This window comes from Rhodotorula toruloides (assembly GCF_000320785.1).
Source record: "Rhodotorula toruloides NP11 unplaced genomic scaffold Scaffold3, whole genome shotgun sequence".
Lineage (NCBI taxonomy): Eukaryota > Fungi > Basidiomycota > Microbotryomycetes > Sporidiobolales > Sporidiobolaceae > Rhodotorula > Rhodotorula toruloides.
The window spans coordinates 375,820-389,352 of NW_015622963.1; the positions used below are offsets into that span (position 1 = coordinate 375,820).

General features: G+C 62.6%; 6 protein-coding genes across 6 annotated transcripts; 4 read left to right on the forward strand and 2 right to left on the reverse strand.

Moving 5' to 3' along the window:
• Positions 1-62: 62 nt before the first annotated feature.
• RHTO_04716 (NAD-dependent epimerase/dehydratase) lies at positions 63-1,479 on the forward strand (the record flags this gene model as incomplete). Its single annotated transcript, XM_016418380.1, has 7 exons — positions 63-87; positions 170-195; positions 252-450; positions 512-594; positions 654-725; positions 785-1,198; positions 1,258-1,479. The coding sequence occupies 7 exons, from the start codon at positions 63-65 to the stop codon at positions 1,477-1,479; spliced, it is 1,041 nt and encodes a 346-aa protein (XP_016275656.1).
• Positions 1,480-1,602: 123 nt separating this feature from the next.
• On the reverse strand, positions 1,603-3,747 carry RHTO_04717 (uncharacterized protein; the record flags this gene model as incomplete). The annotated part of the gene is made up of 2 exons (XM_016418381.1): positions 1,603-2,760; positions 2,815-3,747. 2 exons carry the CDS (start codon positions 3,745-3,747, stop codon positions 1,603-1,605), a joined length of 2,091 nt encoding a protein of 696 aa, XP_016275657.1.
• Positions 3,748-4,182: 435 nt separating this feature from the next.
• RHTO_04718 (uncharacterized protein) lies at positions 4,183-6,320 on the forward strand (the record flags this gene model as incomplete). Its single annotated transcript, XM_016418382.1, has 5 exons — positions 4,183-4,277; positions 4,341-4,408; positions 4,484-4,629; positions 4,689-4,794; positions 4,852-6,320. The coding sequence occupies 5 exons, from the start codon at positions 4,183-4,185 to the stop codon at positions 6,318-6,320; spliced, it is 1,884 nt and encodes a 627-aa protein (XP_016275658.1).
• A 470-nt stretch (positions 6,321-6,790) lies between these two features.
• RHTO_04719 (RIO-like kinase domain containing protein) lies at positions 6,791-9,091 on the forward strand (the record flags this gene model as incomplete). The annotated part of the gene is made up of 6 exons (XM_016418383.1): positions 6,791-7,594; positions 7,650-8,141; positions 8,201-8,209; positions 8,266-8,331; positions 8,381-8,784; positions 8,854-9,091. 6 exons carry the CDS (start codon positions 6,791-6,793, stop codon positions 9,089-9,091), a joined length of 2,013 nt encoding a protein of 670 aa, XP_016275659.1.
• A 189-nt stretch (positions 9,092-9,280) lies between these two features.
• Positions 9,281-11,319, reverse strand: RHTO_04720 (protein phosphatase 2 (formerly 2A), regulatory subunit A; the record flags this gene model as incomplete). Its single annotated transcript, XM_016418384.1, has 4 exons — positions 9,281-9,598; positions 9,675-10,243; positions 10,302-11,177; positions 11,274-11,319. 4 exons carry the CDS (start codon positions 11,317-11,319, stop codon positions 9,281-9,283), a joined length of 1,809 nt encoding a protein of 602 aa, XP_016275660.1.
• A 972-nt stretch (positions 11,320-12,291) lies between these two features.
• RHTO_04721 (small subunit ribosomal protein S2) lies at positions 12,292-13,490 on the forward strand (the record flags this gene model as incomplete). Its single annotated transcript, XM_016418385.1, has 3 exons — positions 12,292-12,514; positions 12,621-13,374; positions 13,436-13,490. The coding sequence occupies 3 exons, from the start codon at positions 12,292-12,294 to the stop codon at positions 13,488-13,490; spliced, it is 1,032 nt and encodes a 343-aa protein (XP_016275661.1).
• Between the last annotated feature and the right edge of the window lie 43 nt (positions 13,491-13,533).

The following is a 13,533-nucleotide window of genomic DNA, read 5'->3' on the forward strand; positions in this document are numbered from 1 at the left end:
GCTCACCCGCTCGCATCTCGCTTCGTGGCGCTCGCTGACTGCACAGGACACTCGCACGCATCATGGCAAAGACCATCCTCGTCACAGGTGCGCACCCTCTCGCCTGCCGCCGTCGCCGCGCTCCTCCTCGCTCAACTCGCGGACTGATAATGCAACTTTGTCCGAACAGGCGCCTCTGGCTTCCTCGCCAGCTACGTGCGTTCCTTCACAGAGCACTGCACAGTCCTCCAGGACTGAGAATTTACCCGCAGGTCATCGCCGAGTTCCTCAAAGCCGGCTGGAATGTCCGCGGGACCGTTCGCTCAAAGGCAAAGGCGCAGCACCTCTTTGAGCGCTATCCCGAACATGCGGACAAGATCGAGCTCGTCGAAGTCAAGGACCTCGTCACCGGCGAGGGATTGGAGGAGGCGGTCCAGGGCGTGGATGCGATCGCGCACACGGCCAGTCCTTGTGCGTTCGCTTTCGTCCTGCCCTTCTCTGCATGCTCCGCTGACAAACGCCATGCTCGCAGATGCGCTCACGTACACCGACCCGATCAAGGACTTTATCGACCCGGCCGTCAAGGGGACTATCGGGGTTCTCGAGGCTGCAAAGGTCCGCACCCGTCAGTTTGAGTCGGCATTGGGCCGTTCACTGATGGCTCGAGTGTGCAGAACGCTGGCGTCAAGCGCGTAGTCGTTACCTCGTCCTTCGCCGCGGTGACAAACTTCAAGGAAGGCGGACCCGTAAGAATTGCCTCCTCTCGCTCTCCCTCAAAGCCCGCTCACCGTCTCTGTGCGCACAGTGGCGCAACTACACCTACACCGGCTCCGACTGGAACCCCCTCACCGTCGAAGACTGCCTCGTCCCGAACGTGCCCGGACCGGTCGTTTACTCCGCCTCGAAGACGCTCGCCGACCGGGCCGCACACGACTATGCATCGAAAAACGACCTCGTACTCTGCACTATCAATCCGCCGATGATCTATGGACCGCCTCTGCAGCGCGTCGCGAGTCGCTCGGAGATCAACACGAGTTCAGGCGCGATCTACGCCTTGATTCATGGAGAACCGGGACGCGAAGTGCCCTGGAACCGCTTGCCGCTTTTCGCGCATGTGGTGGATGTGGCGCTGGCGCATGTGAGGGCAGTCGAAGTCGAGGCGGAGAAGGTCAAGGGTCAGAGGTTCCTGATTTGCGGCGGATCGTTCACTTGGGAGGAGGCGCGTCCCGTTCCTTTCCTTTGCGCGCTCTCTATTCCTGACGCATGTTGCTCGTGCAGGCAACCGCCCACCTCGCCTCCGTCCGTCCCTCTCTCGCCCCGCGCCTGCCCACCCTCCCAGCCTCTCCCTCGCAATACAAAGACGCCGGCAAGCCACTCGCGCGATTGGACTGCACGCCTGCGAAGGAGGTGCTTGGGTTCGAAGGGTTCAGGGGGTGGAAGGAGACGCTCGAGGAGACGGTGGACGCGTTGGTCGAGATTGAGAAGAGGTTCGAGGCGTAGACGGGGGGTGTAGATTGTTGGGGAAGCGTAGAGCTGCCTGGGATGCTTGAAGAACACCCCACATCAGGACATTAAGAGGAAGCGACAAGTGGCTGCAACTGGTTGCGAACAGATTCCTCGAATCTACAGCACCACCTCGCCTCGCCTGTTGACGCCATACCTCAACATCTGCACACCCTCCTCGTATCCGCCTTCCTGCCGCTGCTCGTAAGGCGGCGGCCGACCTTGATCCTCGTCCGCCCTTCCAGCCGCCTCCTCCTCAGCGCTGACAGACCGATCTCGGACCGACGCTTCGCTCCCACCCGACAGACTGCCTCCTCCTCCTCCACGCTCCATCGCCTCGTACGACACCTCTCCCTGCACTGCATCCGGCGTCCGCGCAGGACTTCCAAAGTAAGGCGGCGGCAGTCCCTGCAATCCCTGCGAGAAGGGCGACAACGGCGGAGGATCTCCCGATGCCGGTGACGCAGGCTCAGAAGGCGGAGGGTCGTAAGGGGTCGAAGTGAAGTCGTCTGTTGCGAGGGAGGGCAGAGGGGGGAAGTCGATGTGTGGAGGAGGGGTGGCGGGTTCGAGCAAGGCGGGCGAGGCGTGCGATTGAAAGAGCGGGGGAGGGGAGGAGATGCTTGAGTGGCGAGTTGAGGGGGCGTGCGAGTGCGGAGGTGGAGGGAGTGGGTAGGCGGCAAAGTCGTTCGGAGGGGGTGTGAGCGGGTCGCCTTCGTCTGCTTCGTTGATCACGTCGCCAGCCGCAGCGGCGATCTGCAAGCCAAGCGAGCTTGATGGTTCGCCGACTGACGGCGGACTGACGTCGTCGTCGATGCGAGGCGGAGGCGGTCGGTCCGAGAGAGTCGCAGCGAGCGAGACGTCCTCGTAGCCGTCATACTCCTCCTCGTCGCCCGTCTCGATGTACGCGAGCGGCACTTGCCTAGTATTGTCTTCTCTTACGCTCTCGCCTGGCCACCGCGAGCCCGAAGCAGCAGGTACGCCGTCGTCCAGCTCCGAATTCTCGACGTAGGTCGGCACAGGCGCCTCCACCTGCCTCCACGACTCGCTGGACTCGGTCGCGTCTTCTGCGAGATCCCGAATGACCTCCTTCTGCTTGTCGGATCGACCTGATGGCGTGTCGGGCACGATGAGGATGTTGCGCGAGAGGACGGCGTCGATTGTCGCCGGTTGAGCGGAAGAAGTGCTCGCGGAGGTCCCGCTCGAGCTGGATGCTGTCGAGATGTTGACCAAACCGACGGTTACGACGACGCTGAAGTCGACAGAATGTAGGATGGTCGCCTGGGAGCGCAAGACTCAGCTCGCGTGCCCGTGAGGGAGGTCAGGACCGCATACCTGCGTAATCGTCTCGCAGCTTGGCTCGGCGGGCGGATGTAGGACGAGGCGAATGACGATCGGTCGCGAAGGCGAGAAGCGCGCCGATTTGCCCGAGTGTGCAAGTACGGTGCGATGGACGACTTTCCCCGCCTCGTCTTCAACATTTCCTCCCTCATCCTCCTCCAGCGCTCGACTCGTACGTGTCGCCGGCGAGACCGTGATGGTCCGGACGAGCTCGGCACTGACGGTGCGTAAGCGCAAGCCAGCGCCAACGCGCTTCGAGTCGGGCACCTCGATGCGAGTGACAAGCTCGATGGGTTCGCTTTGGCGGAAGACGGTGCGCGGGAGGCGGAGGGAGAAGGCGAGGGGATCTTGTGCGGAGACGGTCACGGGCGAAGTCGAGGCGGGAGGGTTGACCAAGGCGGCGGCGCTGCCGCTCGCGAGTAACGAGCCCGGCGGGGAGCGGCGGGTAAGATGTACTGGCGAGCATTGGAGGATAGGCAGGACGTCGGGATTGGAGGAGTAGAGTGTCGTAGTAAGGGTGTACTCTAGCGAGGAAGTCCCGACGTGAAGGCATTTCGGGAGGTCGGGAGTGAGGTCGAGCTTGAAGGGGATTGAACTCGGCGGGAACGACCCCGTGTCGCCCTCGGACGAGCTCCCTGCGGCTCCTACGCCCCAAATGACCTTCTTCGAGTCGAATAACTCGATACCCTCGGCTTGACCGTCTTGCTCGACACCCCTAAACTCGATCTCCAGTCGGCTGAACGCGGGCCGCCGCTCCTCCTCCCCGCCTGCATACTTGATCTGTACCTCGCCCTCGATAGAAGCCTGCCCGTGACCGAGGTAGCCGACCTGAAACGTCGCGCCCGAGTCCGGAGGGGGGGCGAGGTTGATGAGGACTGAGCCCGTCTGCCCGGCTGTCGAGTAGCCAGGCGGTGTCGGATCGCTCATCCTGAGCCCTACACTGTACTACTCGCCTTGTACGCCGTGTGCGAGCGGATTTGACGGTCGCTGATGAAGCGGAAGGCGGTGTAAGCTGGTCGTCAAGCGGGTGGAGGGGTGTTTGGCGGGTTGGGGGCTCTAGCAGTAGGTTCTGATAGCGCTCTGAGACTATAGCGCGCGCGAACGAGCTGGGTTAAGTGGTGCAAGTGCGGTGGACGAGGACAAGGAGAGTGTTGCCAATCAACCACACACCCGACTCGCACCTGCTGCGCCGAAAAAGACTTGCTAGTGCTCCGAAGCATCTCACACGACCACTCCGATTCGACCACACTCTCCTGGACTCGACTTTGCCCCTTCCCGCCCGCCAAATCCTCCCCCGCAGCCATCGCCTTCAGCTCGCCTCGACCGCACCCGCATGACGCGATAGCACAGACTTCACCAAGCATGGGAACAGTGACAGCGGAGGATGCGCTACTGTCCGCGCTCGTAACGGGGGTGGCGGGGGCGACTCCTTCTCCCGCACTCTCATCGCTAGCTGCGTGAGCCTCCACAAATGTCGCTCGCTGGGCATACGAATGCTAACAGACTGATTGAGAGTGCAGTCTCTTTGAGGCGGCCGTTGCGGATAACGCGACAGACGTTGCAGACCAGCTTGAAGACCCCCTTCTCGGTTCGTCCTATTTCGGGACGCCTGCCTCGCATTCTCGCTGTGCGTTTGTGCTGACGGTCATCGCATTCGCAACAGCCGCATTACCCGCCTTCACCTACGCCATGCCCGTTCAGGTCGTCATCCTCGGCGTCACCCTTACTCTCCTCGCCATGCTTCTTGTCCATCTCCTCTTCACGATCCGATATCACGCTCCGCTGTCCAAGGCAAACTACGCTCTCCAGGTATGTCGAAGCGGACGGAACCATTGACGAGCAACTGAGGCTGACCTTGGCTTGCGCAGACCACCGCTGCCGTCCTCTCGCTGTGCAACACCGCGGCGCAGCTACGTATCGTCATGCACGACGTGCACGAGACTGGCCGAGAGCGACCCTTCATGTTCGACTACAGTACGTCACACCACTCCTCAACATGTCATTACAGGCTGACGTTTGAATTAATCGCAGTCGAGGTCAACTTTCCGAAAGACTCCTGGTCGACCGCCGAGCGCGCCGCGTGGCTTCTCTTGCAGGGTCTGAACGCACTCGCCGTCCACGCCACCCACATCCAGTTCCTCACCATGCTCTTCCCCTCCGCCCTCGAAGTCCGCCTCATCTTCGTCCTCCTCGGCCCGCTCGCCCTCGCCACAGCCGGCCTCGTCTACACGACGATGAGTGTCCACCCCGCCGTGAACGACCTTGGCGACGCAATCCGCAACACTTGTAACTCGTCCCTCACCCTGCTCTACACTCTCGCGCTGTGGATCTGGGGCCTGACACTCAACAGATCTCGTGCATGGCGGACGGAGGGCGGCACCGCCTCGTTCGGCATCGTCGCGCTCGTCTTGGGCGTCCTCGGGACGGCCGTCAACTTTGTCGAAATCAAGGAGGACCGCATGCGGTGGCTGCCGGGTGTCGTTACCTGCATCCTGCTCTGGCAGAGCTGGGTCGGGTTCTGGTGGTGGGTTGGCGCGGGTATGTGGGCTGGGGAGGCGGAGGACGTCGAGCGGAGACGGGACAAGCAGCGGCGGAGGGAGGAGAAGCGGCAGCGGAAGAAGGAGCAGCAGCAGCGACGAGCGGCTGGTGAGACTGGCGAAGGAACGGGCGCTAGGAGCACGGTTAGCAGTCTGCGGAGGCGCTTCGCTCGCACCGACACCCTCGCGACGGATGCGAGCGGCGCGGCGATTGAGCTGCGGGACTTGGGGAGAACGACAGCGGAAGGCGCGGAGGCGAGTCCAGCGGAAGGCGCGGCACCGACTGGCGCAGCGAGCGAAGGACGACGAAGAGCGCCGGGCGACCGCGACGGCCGCAGTAGCGACTCGAACTCGTCAACCCTCTCGTCATCACGGCCTTCCACCCAGCACTTCTATGACCCGCTCCTCAACCTTTTCGTTCCCTTCCTCACGCGTCTACGACTCGCCCACGACGCAGCGGCGGTCGCACAGGCTGCGAAACCGCCAGGACTTCCGGAGGATGTACGGCGAGGGTGGGGCATGAGGGCGATGATGATGCGCGGGAGGAAGGAGCGCGGCGAGCGACGTCAGGCTGCGCGAGGGCGAGTACGACCAGGCGCGGAGATGGACGCTGCGGAGCGAAGAGCTGGGTTCGAGCTTGATGGAGGTGCGCGATTAGGCGACGAAGGCGGTGCGGCGAGAGACGTCGAGGGAGAGTGGGAGGATGAGGGGACGGTGTCGACTGCCGAGACGACGACTGGAGCCACCTCTTCCGACCGTCGAACAGCTCGCTCGCCTCAAGGAGGAGCGGCCACGTACCCACCAACGCGACCGACTGCGTCTCCCAACGCCGGCCGAGTTCCTCCCGAGACAGGTGAGGAGCCTGAAGGGAACTGGGCGGGGCGGGGCATGGAAGGGCAGAGCGGCTGGTGGTGGAGAGGGTGGATCGGTCGTAGGCGCCTCAAGGACGTCTCGCAGTGGTGAACCTGAGTGGACTCGCGGTTGCCTTCGTCAGTAGTACACTCTGTTGTGATTATTAGGCCACTTCAACCAGTCGGGCGGGCTGTCGACTGCTCTACTCGTCTGCGGCACTCTCTCCTTCTTTCGTCTCGCACCCACCGCTGCGTTACCTGCGCTTGGCGCTCGGCTAGAAAGGTCGCCAGACCTCCAGACACCACACTGTTGACCGCAACTCGTCCTGCTCGCTCTCCACGCTCTCCACGACCTCATCAACTTCGTCAGTCAACGGAGGATCGCACACCGCGAGCTCGAGGCATACGCTGTCTGCGCACTCGGAGGCGAGCAGCGCCCTATCAGTGCACTCGTCTAAGGCCCCAGTACCGCGTTCCTCGACCTTGAGGTCGTCTTCTCCGTCCCCCCACTCCGCTATACCCTCTGTTCTTCGTAACTCTGCGCCCCCTCAGCGCGCGTTCACCTCGCCCCTTCACGCCATGATGGCTCGCTCGGAGGGAGGCGGATCAGCAGTTACCGGTGCTCGCGCTAGATCGGTTTCGCGCCGGAACCTCGAAGACATCGAATTGATCCTCTCCCAGCCCTTTCCGGCTCGCCCCTTCGACCCAGGGTGGACTACATCCGAGCAGACCCAAGGCTTGAGCCGGCCGTTCAGCGAATCGACCCAGCGTCACGCTCGCCTCGCAGAAACCATGGGCGGGTCGGGCGGGGCGAATGGAATCCCCTTGTCCACTGTTGAGTTCGACGAGGTGGCGAGCTCAAATGTGCCCGATACGCTCGTTGGTCTGGTCGATGACTTGACGGCAGAGAGGGCGAGGGCGGGAAAAACAACCGGCCCTGTGCCAGACTTTCATGCGCGACGACCGGACACGCGCGTTTGCAGCTACGTCGACGTGGATTACCTGCGGTCCAAGCTGATGTCTGAACTCGCAATCACGGCGGACTGCCTCTCGCTCTTGCGGGCGGATGAAGGAGACGAAGTTTGGGATGTCTGCGGCGATTTCAGCGGGACGAAGATGGCCACGGTGGCCGCAGACATCGTTGCGACGATCAAGGGAAGAGAGTGGGAGGGAGGAGCGCTATTACTGCAGGCGATATCAGACCAGGCGTTCCGAAGCGTGCGGGACTCAATGGCCGCTCGAAAAGTCTGGCCGCCTCTTGCGGTCGTTGACGAGCCGGATAAGGGAGGCGACGGAAAGTCGAAGGGAAGGGGCACTGTGACGTGCTGGGACGCAGACCGAGCAGAATGGGTTACGGTGCCAGAAGATTTGAAGCTGGCTTTACAAGTACGTCCCCATCGTCTCCTCGTCCGGCTTGACGTTTACGAGACATCGCCCCTAGATCGTCTCCATCATCTCAACGCGCACACGTCGCTCCGTCGCTCTTGGCGTCAAGGTCCCCGTCATCCTCCTCCCCGTCCTTACCGGCTCCCTCCTCTTCTTCGCCGGCGGGTATGACGTCGACATTGACGGCGTCGAATACTTTCGGCTCTGTCTTTCCCAGATGTACGACCTCAACGGTGTCCCGCTTCGAAAGATCCTCGCCGCCGTATCGCTCCTCAACATCTCCCACGAACCTCTTCGCTTGCCTGACTTGTTCGACCCTGCAATCGCCGCCGACTCGGACGTCATGCCGGACGAGATTGGCTGGACGGATAAAGCGAAGGCCGCACTTGCGGGTCTTCGGGCGAGGCAGCGTCCCGGCCTAAGGGACAGGACCAGCGGATCAGCGTGCGATAAGGGCGAAAGGGCTGAGCGGAGCAGGACGTCCACGAACGAGGCAAGCACAACCAATGTCGGCGGGAGCGGCGCGAGGCGGACGGATTACCACGCGGTGCGCGCCTTACTCTCTTGTTCTCCTTCTGGTCCAACGACTGACCCTCAACATGGCAGGTTCTACCGGTGCATAGTACTTGCCCTCCGTTCTTGGACGGACTGGCTGACATCCAAGACGGCAGGACATCTTCCAGCTCGTCCACAACGGCGGCAACCCATTCCTACGGCAAATATACGAGCGCATCTCCGTGCGTCTTGCTGCGCTTCCACCTAGTCGCGCTGACTGTCATTCTGCAGACTGACTCAACGTTGACTTCTATGTCGGACACCAACACCTCTCCGACTCCGTCAACATCACGCGCTTCCTCAACTCCTCCTCGTTCCGATACCTCTGCTCCGTCCAGTGCCGCGCCCTCCCCTCCACAATACCCGCTCGTCAAGCTCGACACGCTCGTTTACTCTCGCGACCATCTCCGCATCTGCGAGTGCACCGAGCTCGGCGTGGTCTTCAAGTTGGCCTGGTATGGAGACGACGAGGTTGAGGAGCTCGAGCACGAATCGGCGATCTACGAAGCGCTTTATCGCTTACCCGCCGCATCGCGTTTCCTCGCACCGTACGTCGGGACGTATGAATGGTTCGGCATCCGACTCGCGGTCGTGACGGGATCGGGAGCCGAGGTAGGCGAATGGCGGCAGCACAGGTGGGTTCTCTCACACGGTATCCTTTCGCGCTTGTCATACGGCTGACCATCTTTTCCTTCTGCCCGCAGCGACAAGATCATCAACGTCGTCTCTCGTTTGCACGATGCCGGCTATATCCACGGCGACCTCGCTGCAAGGAACGTCCTCCAGTTTCCGGACGGTCTGCGCCTTATTGACCTCGGGAGGGCGAGGAAGGCAGACGCCAGGGACCGCGCACTCGAGATGAAGGAGCTTCGGCTTGTTCTCGCCGGCGTGAAGGACGCGATCGACTACGAGGGAATGTTCTCATACCCTTGCAATCGGTAGTATGGCGGCACTCTTGCATTCACATTGGATCTTTACCAACCTTCTTTGGGGCGAGGGGAGGCGAGTCTGGAAAGGAGAACAAATCGGGTGCGGAGAGAATACACGGATGGCGTAAGACTAGAGTGAGCGAAGAGAAAGGGAGAGGTATATCCGCCGAGAAGGCTCCGGTGACCGTCTTCGTCACGCCGCTCAAGCGTCGGTCATGACGACCTCCTCGCTGACAGCCTGCGCCTCGCCGCTCGCGACCTCCCTCGCCTTTTCGGACGCCTTCTCCGCAAAGAAGCGCACGTCGGCATCCGTGTCGCTCCTCAACTTGTCGAGCGCCGGGATGATCTCGCTCGAAACGAGGTCGGGTCCGCCCTGCTGCGATGCGAGCGACTGCGACAGAACCTCGAACGCCTTGGCGACGTTGAAACGGATGTTGGGGATCCGGTCGGCTGAGAGCGAGACGACGGTGGGAAGGATCGAGGACCGGATCGAGTCAATGTCGAGAGCCGGTGCCATAGTCTGCGGGAGGAAGGGATTAGTCGAGCCGCTTTGTGGACCAGAAAAGGGAGCGCAAACTCGCGGTGATGGCAAAGACAGTCGTCATGCGGTAGAGGTAGTTGACGTTGTGCCCCATCTCCATGACCTTCGGGATGATCGTCTCCTTGGCCCAATCGACGCCGAAAACCTCGGTGAGCTTGCGGAGATTGATCGTTGCCGCCTCGCGAATCGAGAAGACGGGGTCGCCGAGCCACCCCATGCAGAGGTTGGCGAGCTGCTCGTCGAAGAAGGCGACGCCGAGCTGCTTGGCAAGGAGCGGGATGTACTCGATGATCGCCTGTCGGACGCGCCATTGCTTGTCCTCGGCGAGCTCAACAATGGCCGGGAGGAGAGCCTTCGAGAGGAGCTCGATGCCGATGACGTTGTTGACGACCTCGAGCTTCGAGATGATGTTGAGCCGGACTTCGGGGAACTCGTCCTTGAGGAGTTGGAGGAAGAGGGGGAGGAGGTGTTCGATGGTCGCGTCGTTGCCGAGGAGGGGAGCAAGGCCGGAGATCTGGCTCGCGAGCGCGGCGCGGACGTGCTGAGAAGCATCGGTCGAGAGGTCGCGGATGCAGGGCATGAGACGGTTGAGGATGGTGTCGCGGTCGACAAGCTCGGCGAAGCCTGCGGTACACGAGGAGCGTGAGCAGGTAATCAATTGCTTGGCAGCGATGGGACGCACCGGGGATCTGCCCAGCCGCCGCGGTCCTAACCTCCGCCTCCTGGTCCTTGAGCAGCGCAACGTACGCCGCAACGAGCTCGTCGCGAACGATGTCTTCACCCGCCGCCTTGGCGAGCTTGACAAAGTGGTCGGCGACCATGTACCGCACCCGCCAACTCCGGTCGTTGACGAGCGACTTCATCGTCTGCCCGAGGAGGTTCTTGCACTCGTCCTCGCTCAGTTGCTCGGCGATCGCGATCATCGACTCGACGGTGAGTAGCCGGACCGAGTCCTGGTCGTCGCCCGACAGTTTGCGGAAGGCGGGGAGGAGGCTGTTGACGAGGTTGTCGTGGCCGAGCTGCTTCGAGAAACCGCCGAGCTCCTTCGCCGCGGCTCGTCGGACCATCGGCGTGTCGTCCTCACACAGCTTCGAGTACATCCTGATCGACTCCTCCTGCACGGGGGGCGTCGCCTTCGGGTATGCGGCGGCATAAAGGGCGGTGGCCGACGTGCGCGAGGTGAACCACTCGCCGGTCGAGAGGCGTCGGACGAGCGGGACAAAGTGCTCCTCGACCTGTTCCTGGCTCAGGACGTCGCAGATCTGGTTCGCCGACTGGGCAGCCTTGTCGCGAACGAGCGTCTCCTCGACTCCGGCAAGGTGCTCGAGGATGGGGAGGACGAGGTGCGCATAGTCGGGTCCGCCGACGTACTCGACGAACGTGCCGCCCAGCTCTTCAGCGAGTGCGAGGAGGATTTCGTCGTCGTCGTCGAGCGACTCTTGGAGGAACGGGATCAGCTCGGTGCGGGTTCGCTCGGCGCCGAGGGCGAGGCAGATGGTCGAGATGCGGTGGATGGCGTTCAGTCGGAGCGCGACATCTTCTGCTCGCAGCTCGTCGACTGAGTGTGTCGGAGAGTAAGCGGGGGAGGAGTAGCAAGGTGATGACGGTTAGCGCGGTGCCCACAAGCGCTCGCTGGGGACGGGAAGGTACTCACGGAGGACAGCGATGGGATGCAGCGGGTCTGACTGCCAGTTCGACATTGTGCGAGTCGAGGGGCGCGAGGTGGCAGCTCGCGGGGTTGGTGTCGTTGGAGGAGGGAGGGCGAGCGGGACTGGCGATGGGGAGCGAGGCAAGGGATTTGTAGGTGTTCAAACGAGTCTGTTCAGAGTCACAAGCAGCAGGAGAGCCTTGCAAGCGTGCTTGAGCAGCGGCGAGCGAGCAGTTGGTGCGAGACGTTCGTCAGGGAACACCTCGACCTCGTCGACACACGCTCACAACGCCAGGCTGCTTTCTATCTGCCTGGCTGGCTACATAGCTACTGTCTCGACGGGTCTACCAACTGGCGCCCCCTCCCGAGCTGTGGTGCTTGCGCTCGACGACCCAGTTCACACAGCATCCGCGACTCGCTTGATCTCCTCCGGCTCGAAGTGGCTGGCTTGAATCCTGGTCTGATCGGGAGCAGACGGCACGATGGAATGACTTCCACACCGACCACGGACTCAGGCGGTTGTGGGCAGGCGGACTGTTCACGTCTCCTCACTGGAACTGCTCCCCAAGCCTCTCTCCAACCGCAGACGGAGGCTTTCTCTCTGCTGGTTGTGCTGCTTAGCCGTCACGACGATCTACGACCGGCGTATCCCGGAAAGGCTCTTGCGGGCGCGCCGAACCCGCTCACTCGCCTCGTTTCCCCTGTATCCGGTCCTCACCACCAGCGGACGCTTGCCTCGTTGTTCCATGGACTGCTTACGACTGTACGTACCATTTGAACCTAGAACGCGCCCATCCCGAGGCCGGTACGGCGTTCGCGCGACTCGGACGCCCTCAGAAAGCAGCCTCCCTCTCTCTCTTGCGGTAGTTTGGCCAGCCCGCTGCAATGTGAGAGCACTCTGTGCACTTTCTGTCGAGTCGCAAGCCGTCCCGAGAGCCGTCGAAGCGAGCACTCCGCCGTTGTCGCCTCGCTCCGCCCAGCTCGACCATCTCGTTCGCTCACCGCTCTCTCTGCGCGCACAGCGATGGTCCGGGCAGCAGCGTCGGTCGCGCGGGCAGCGTCAGCGTGCACACGGGCATCGCGCGCGCAGCCCAGCCGCGCGGTGCAGACAGACGCCGCCGCTCCCTCTTCGCCCGCACCCGCACCAGACCAGCCGGCGTTCGTCTCGCGGAGCCAGCGCGAGCACGAGGCAGCGTACAAGGCGCTCCTCGAAAAGGTTCAGCAACGGAGGGTCCAGCGCTACAACGGTGCGTGTCGCTTCACTCGCTCTCATCGCCTATCCTGCGATTTTCCCCCATCGCATCGGCATTCACCAGGTCTCGGGCTGACCTGTTTGTTGTCCGCATGGCACAGCCGAGGTCTTTGAGAAGCTCGGGTCGACTCAGAACCGCCACAACACCTACCAGTCGCATCACAACGTCTCCCGACCGCCTACCCCCGTCTCCGTTACCGCATCCCACCTCGTCGCCGCAGGGGCGCACCTCGGCCACTCCAAAGCCAACACACACCGCGCCTCCCTCCCCCTCATCTACGGAACCCGAGCCGGCCTGTCGTACATCGACATCCGACAAACCCTCCCTGCACTTCGTCGAGCCGCGCAGGTGCTCAAGGGCGTCGTCGAGCGTGATGGACGGGTCGTCTTCGTCGGGAGCTTGAAGGGAACAGAGAAGGCCGTGTTTGAGAACGCCAAGCGGCTGGGGGAGAACGGGTACGGTGTCACGAAGTGGTTGCCCGGTACGATCTCGAATGCGCGGGAGGTCTTCAAGTGGTGCGCGGTGCCGCAGCCTGAAGTCACCGAGGAGCAGCAGCGGGCACACGAGCAGCGGAGGGGAGGACGGCCCGGACGCCCTCTGACACCACAAAAGGTCACGCCGCTCTCGTTCAAGCCCGACCTCCTCGTCCTCCTCTCGCCTACCCTGAACGAGCACGCCATCCGCGAGGCGACGCAGAACGAGGTCCCGACTATCGGCATCACGGATACCAACCTCGACCCCCGAATCGTCACGTATGCCATTCCGGCGAACGACGACTCTCCTCGGGCGGTCGAGCTGATTGCAGGCATCTTGGGCATGGCGGGCAAGGACGGGTTGGCGGCCAAGGAGGCGAGGTGCGTCTCGACTCGTTCCTTTCCTGCGAGAACGCGCAACTTACCTCTGCACGTCTCACAGGCTCAAGCGGGAAGCAGCGGCGCAGCGGTACCGCGCAGAACGGCAGGACCGGTAGAGCGAGGTGGGCAGTCGTTGTTCCAGTAGTAGAAGCGCAACTC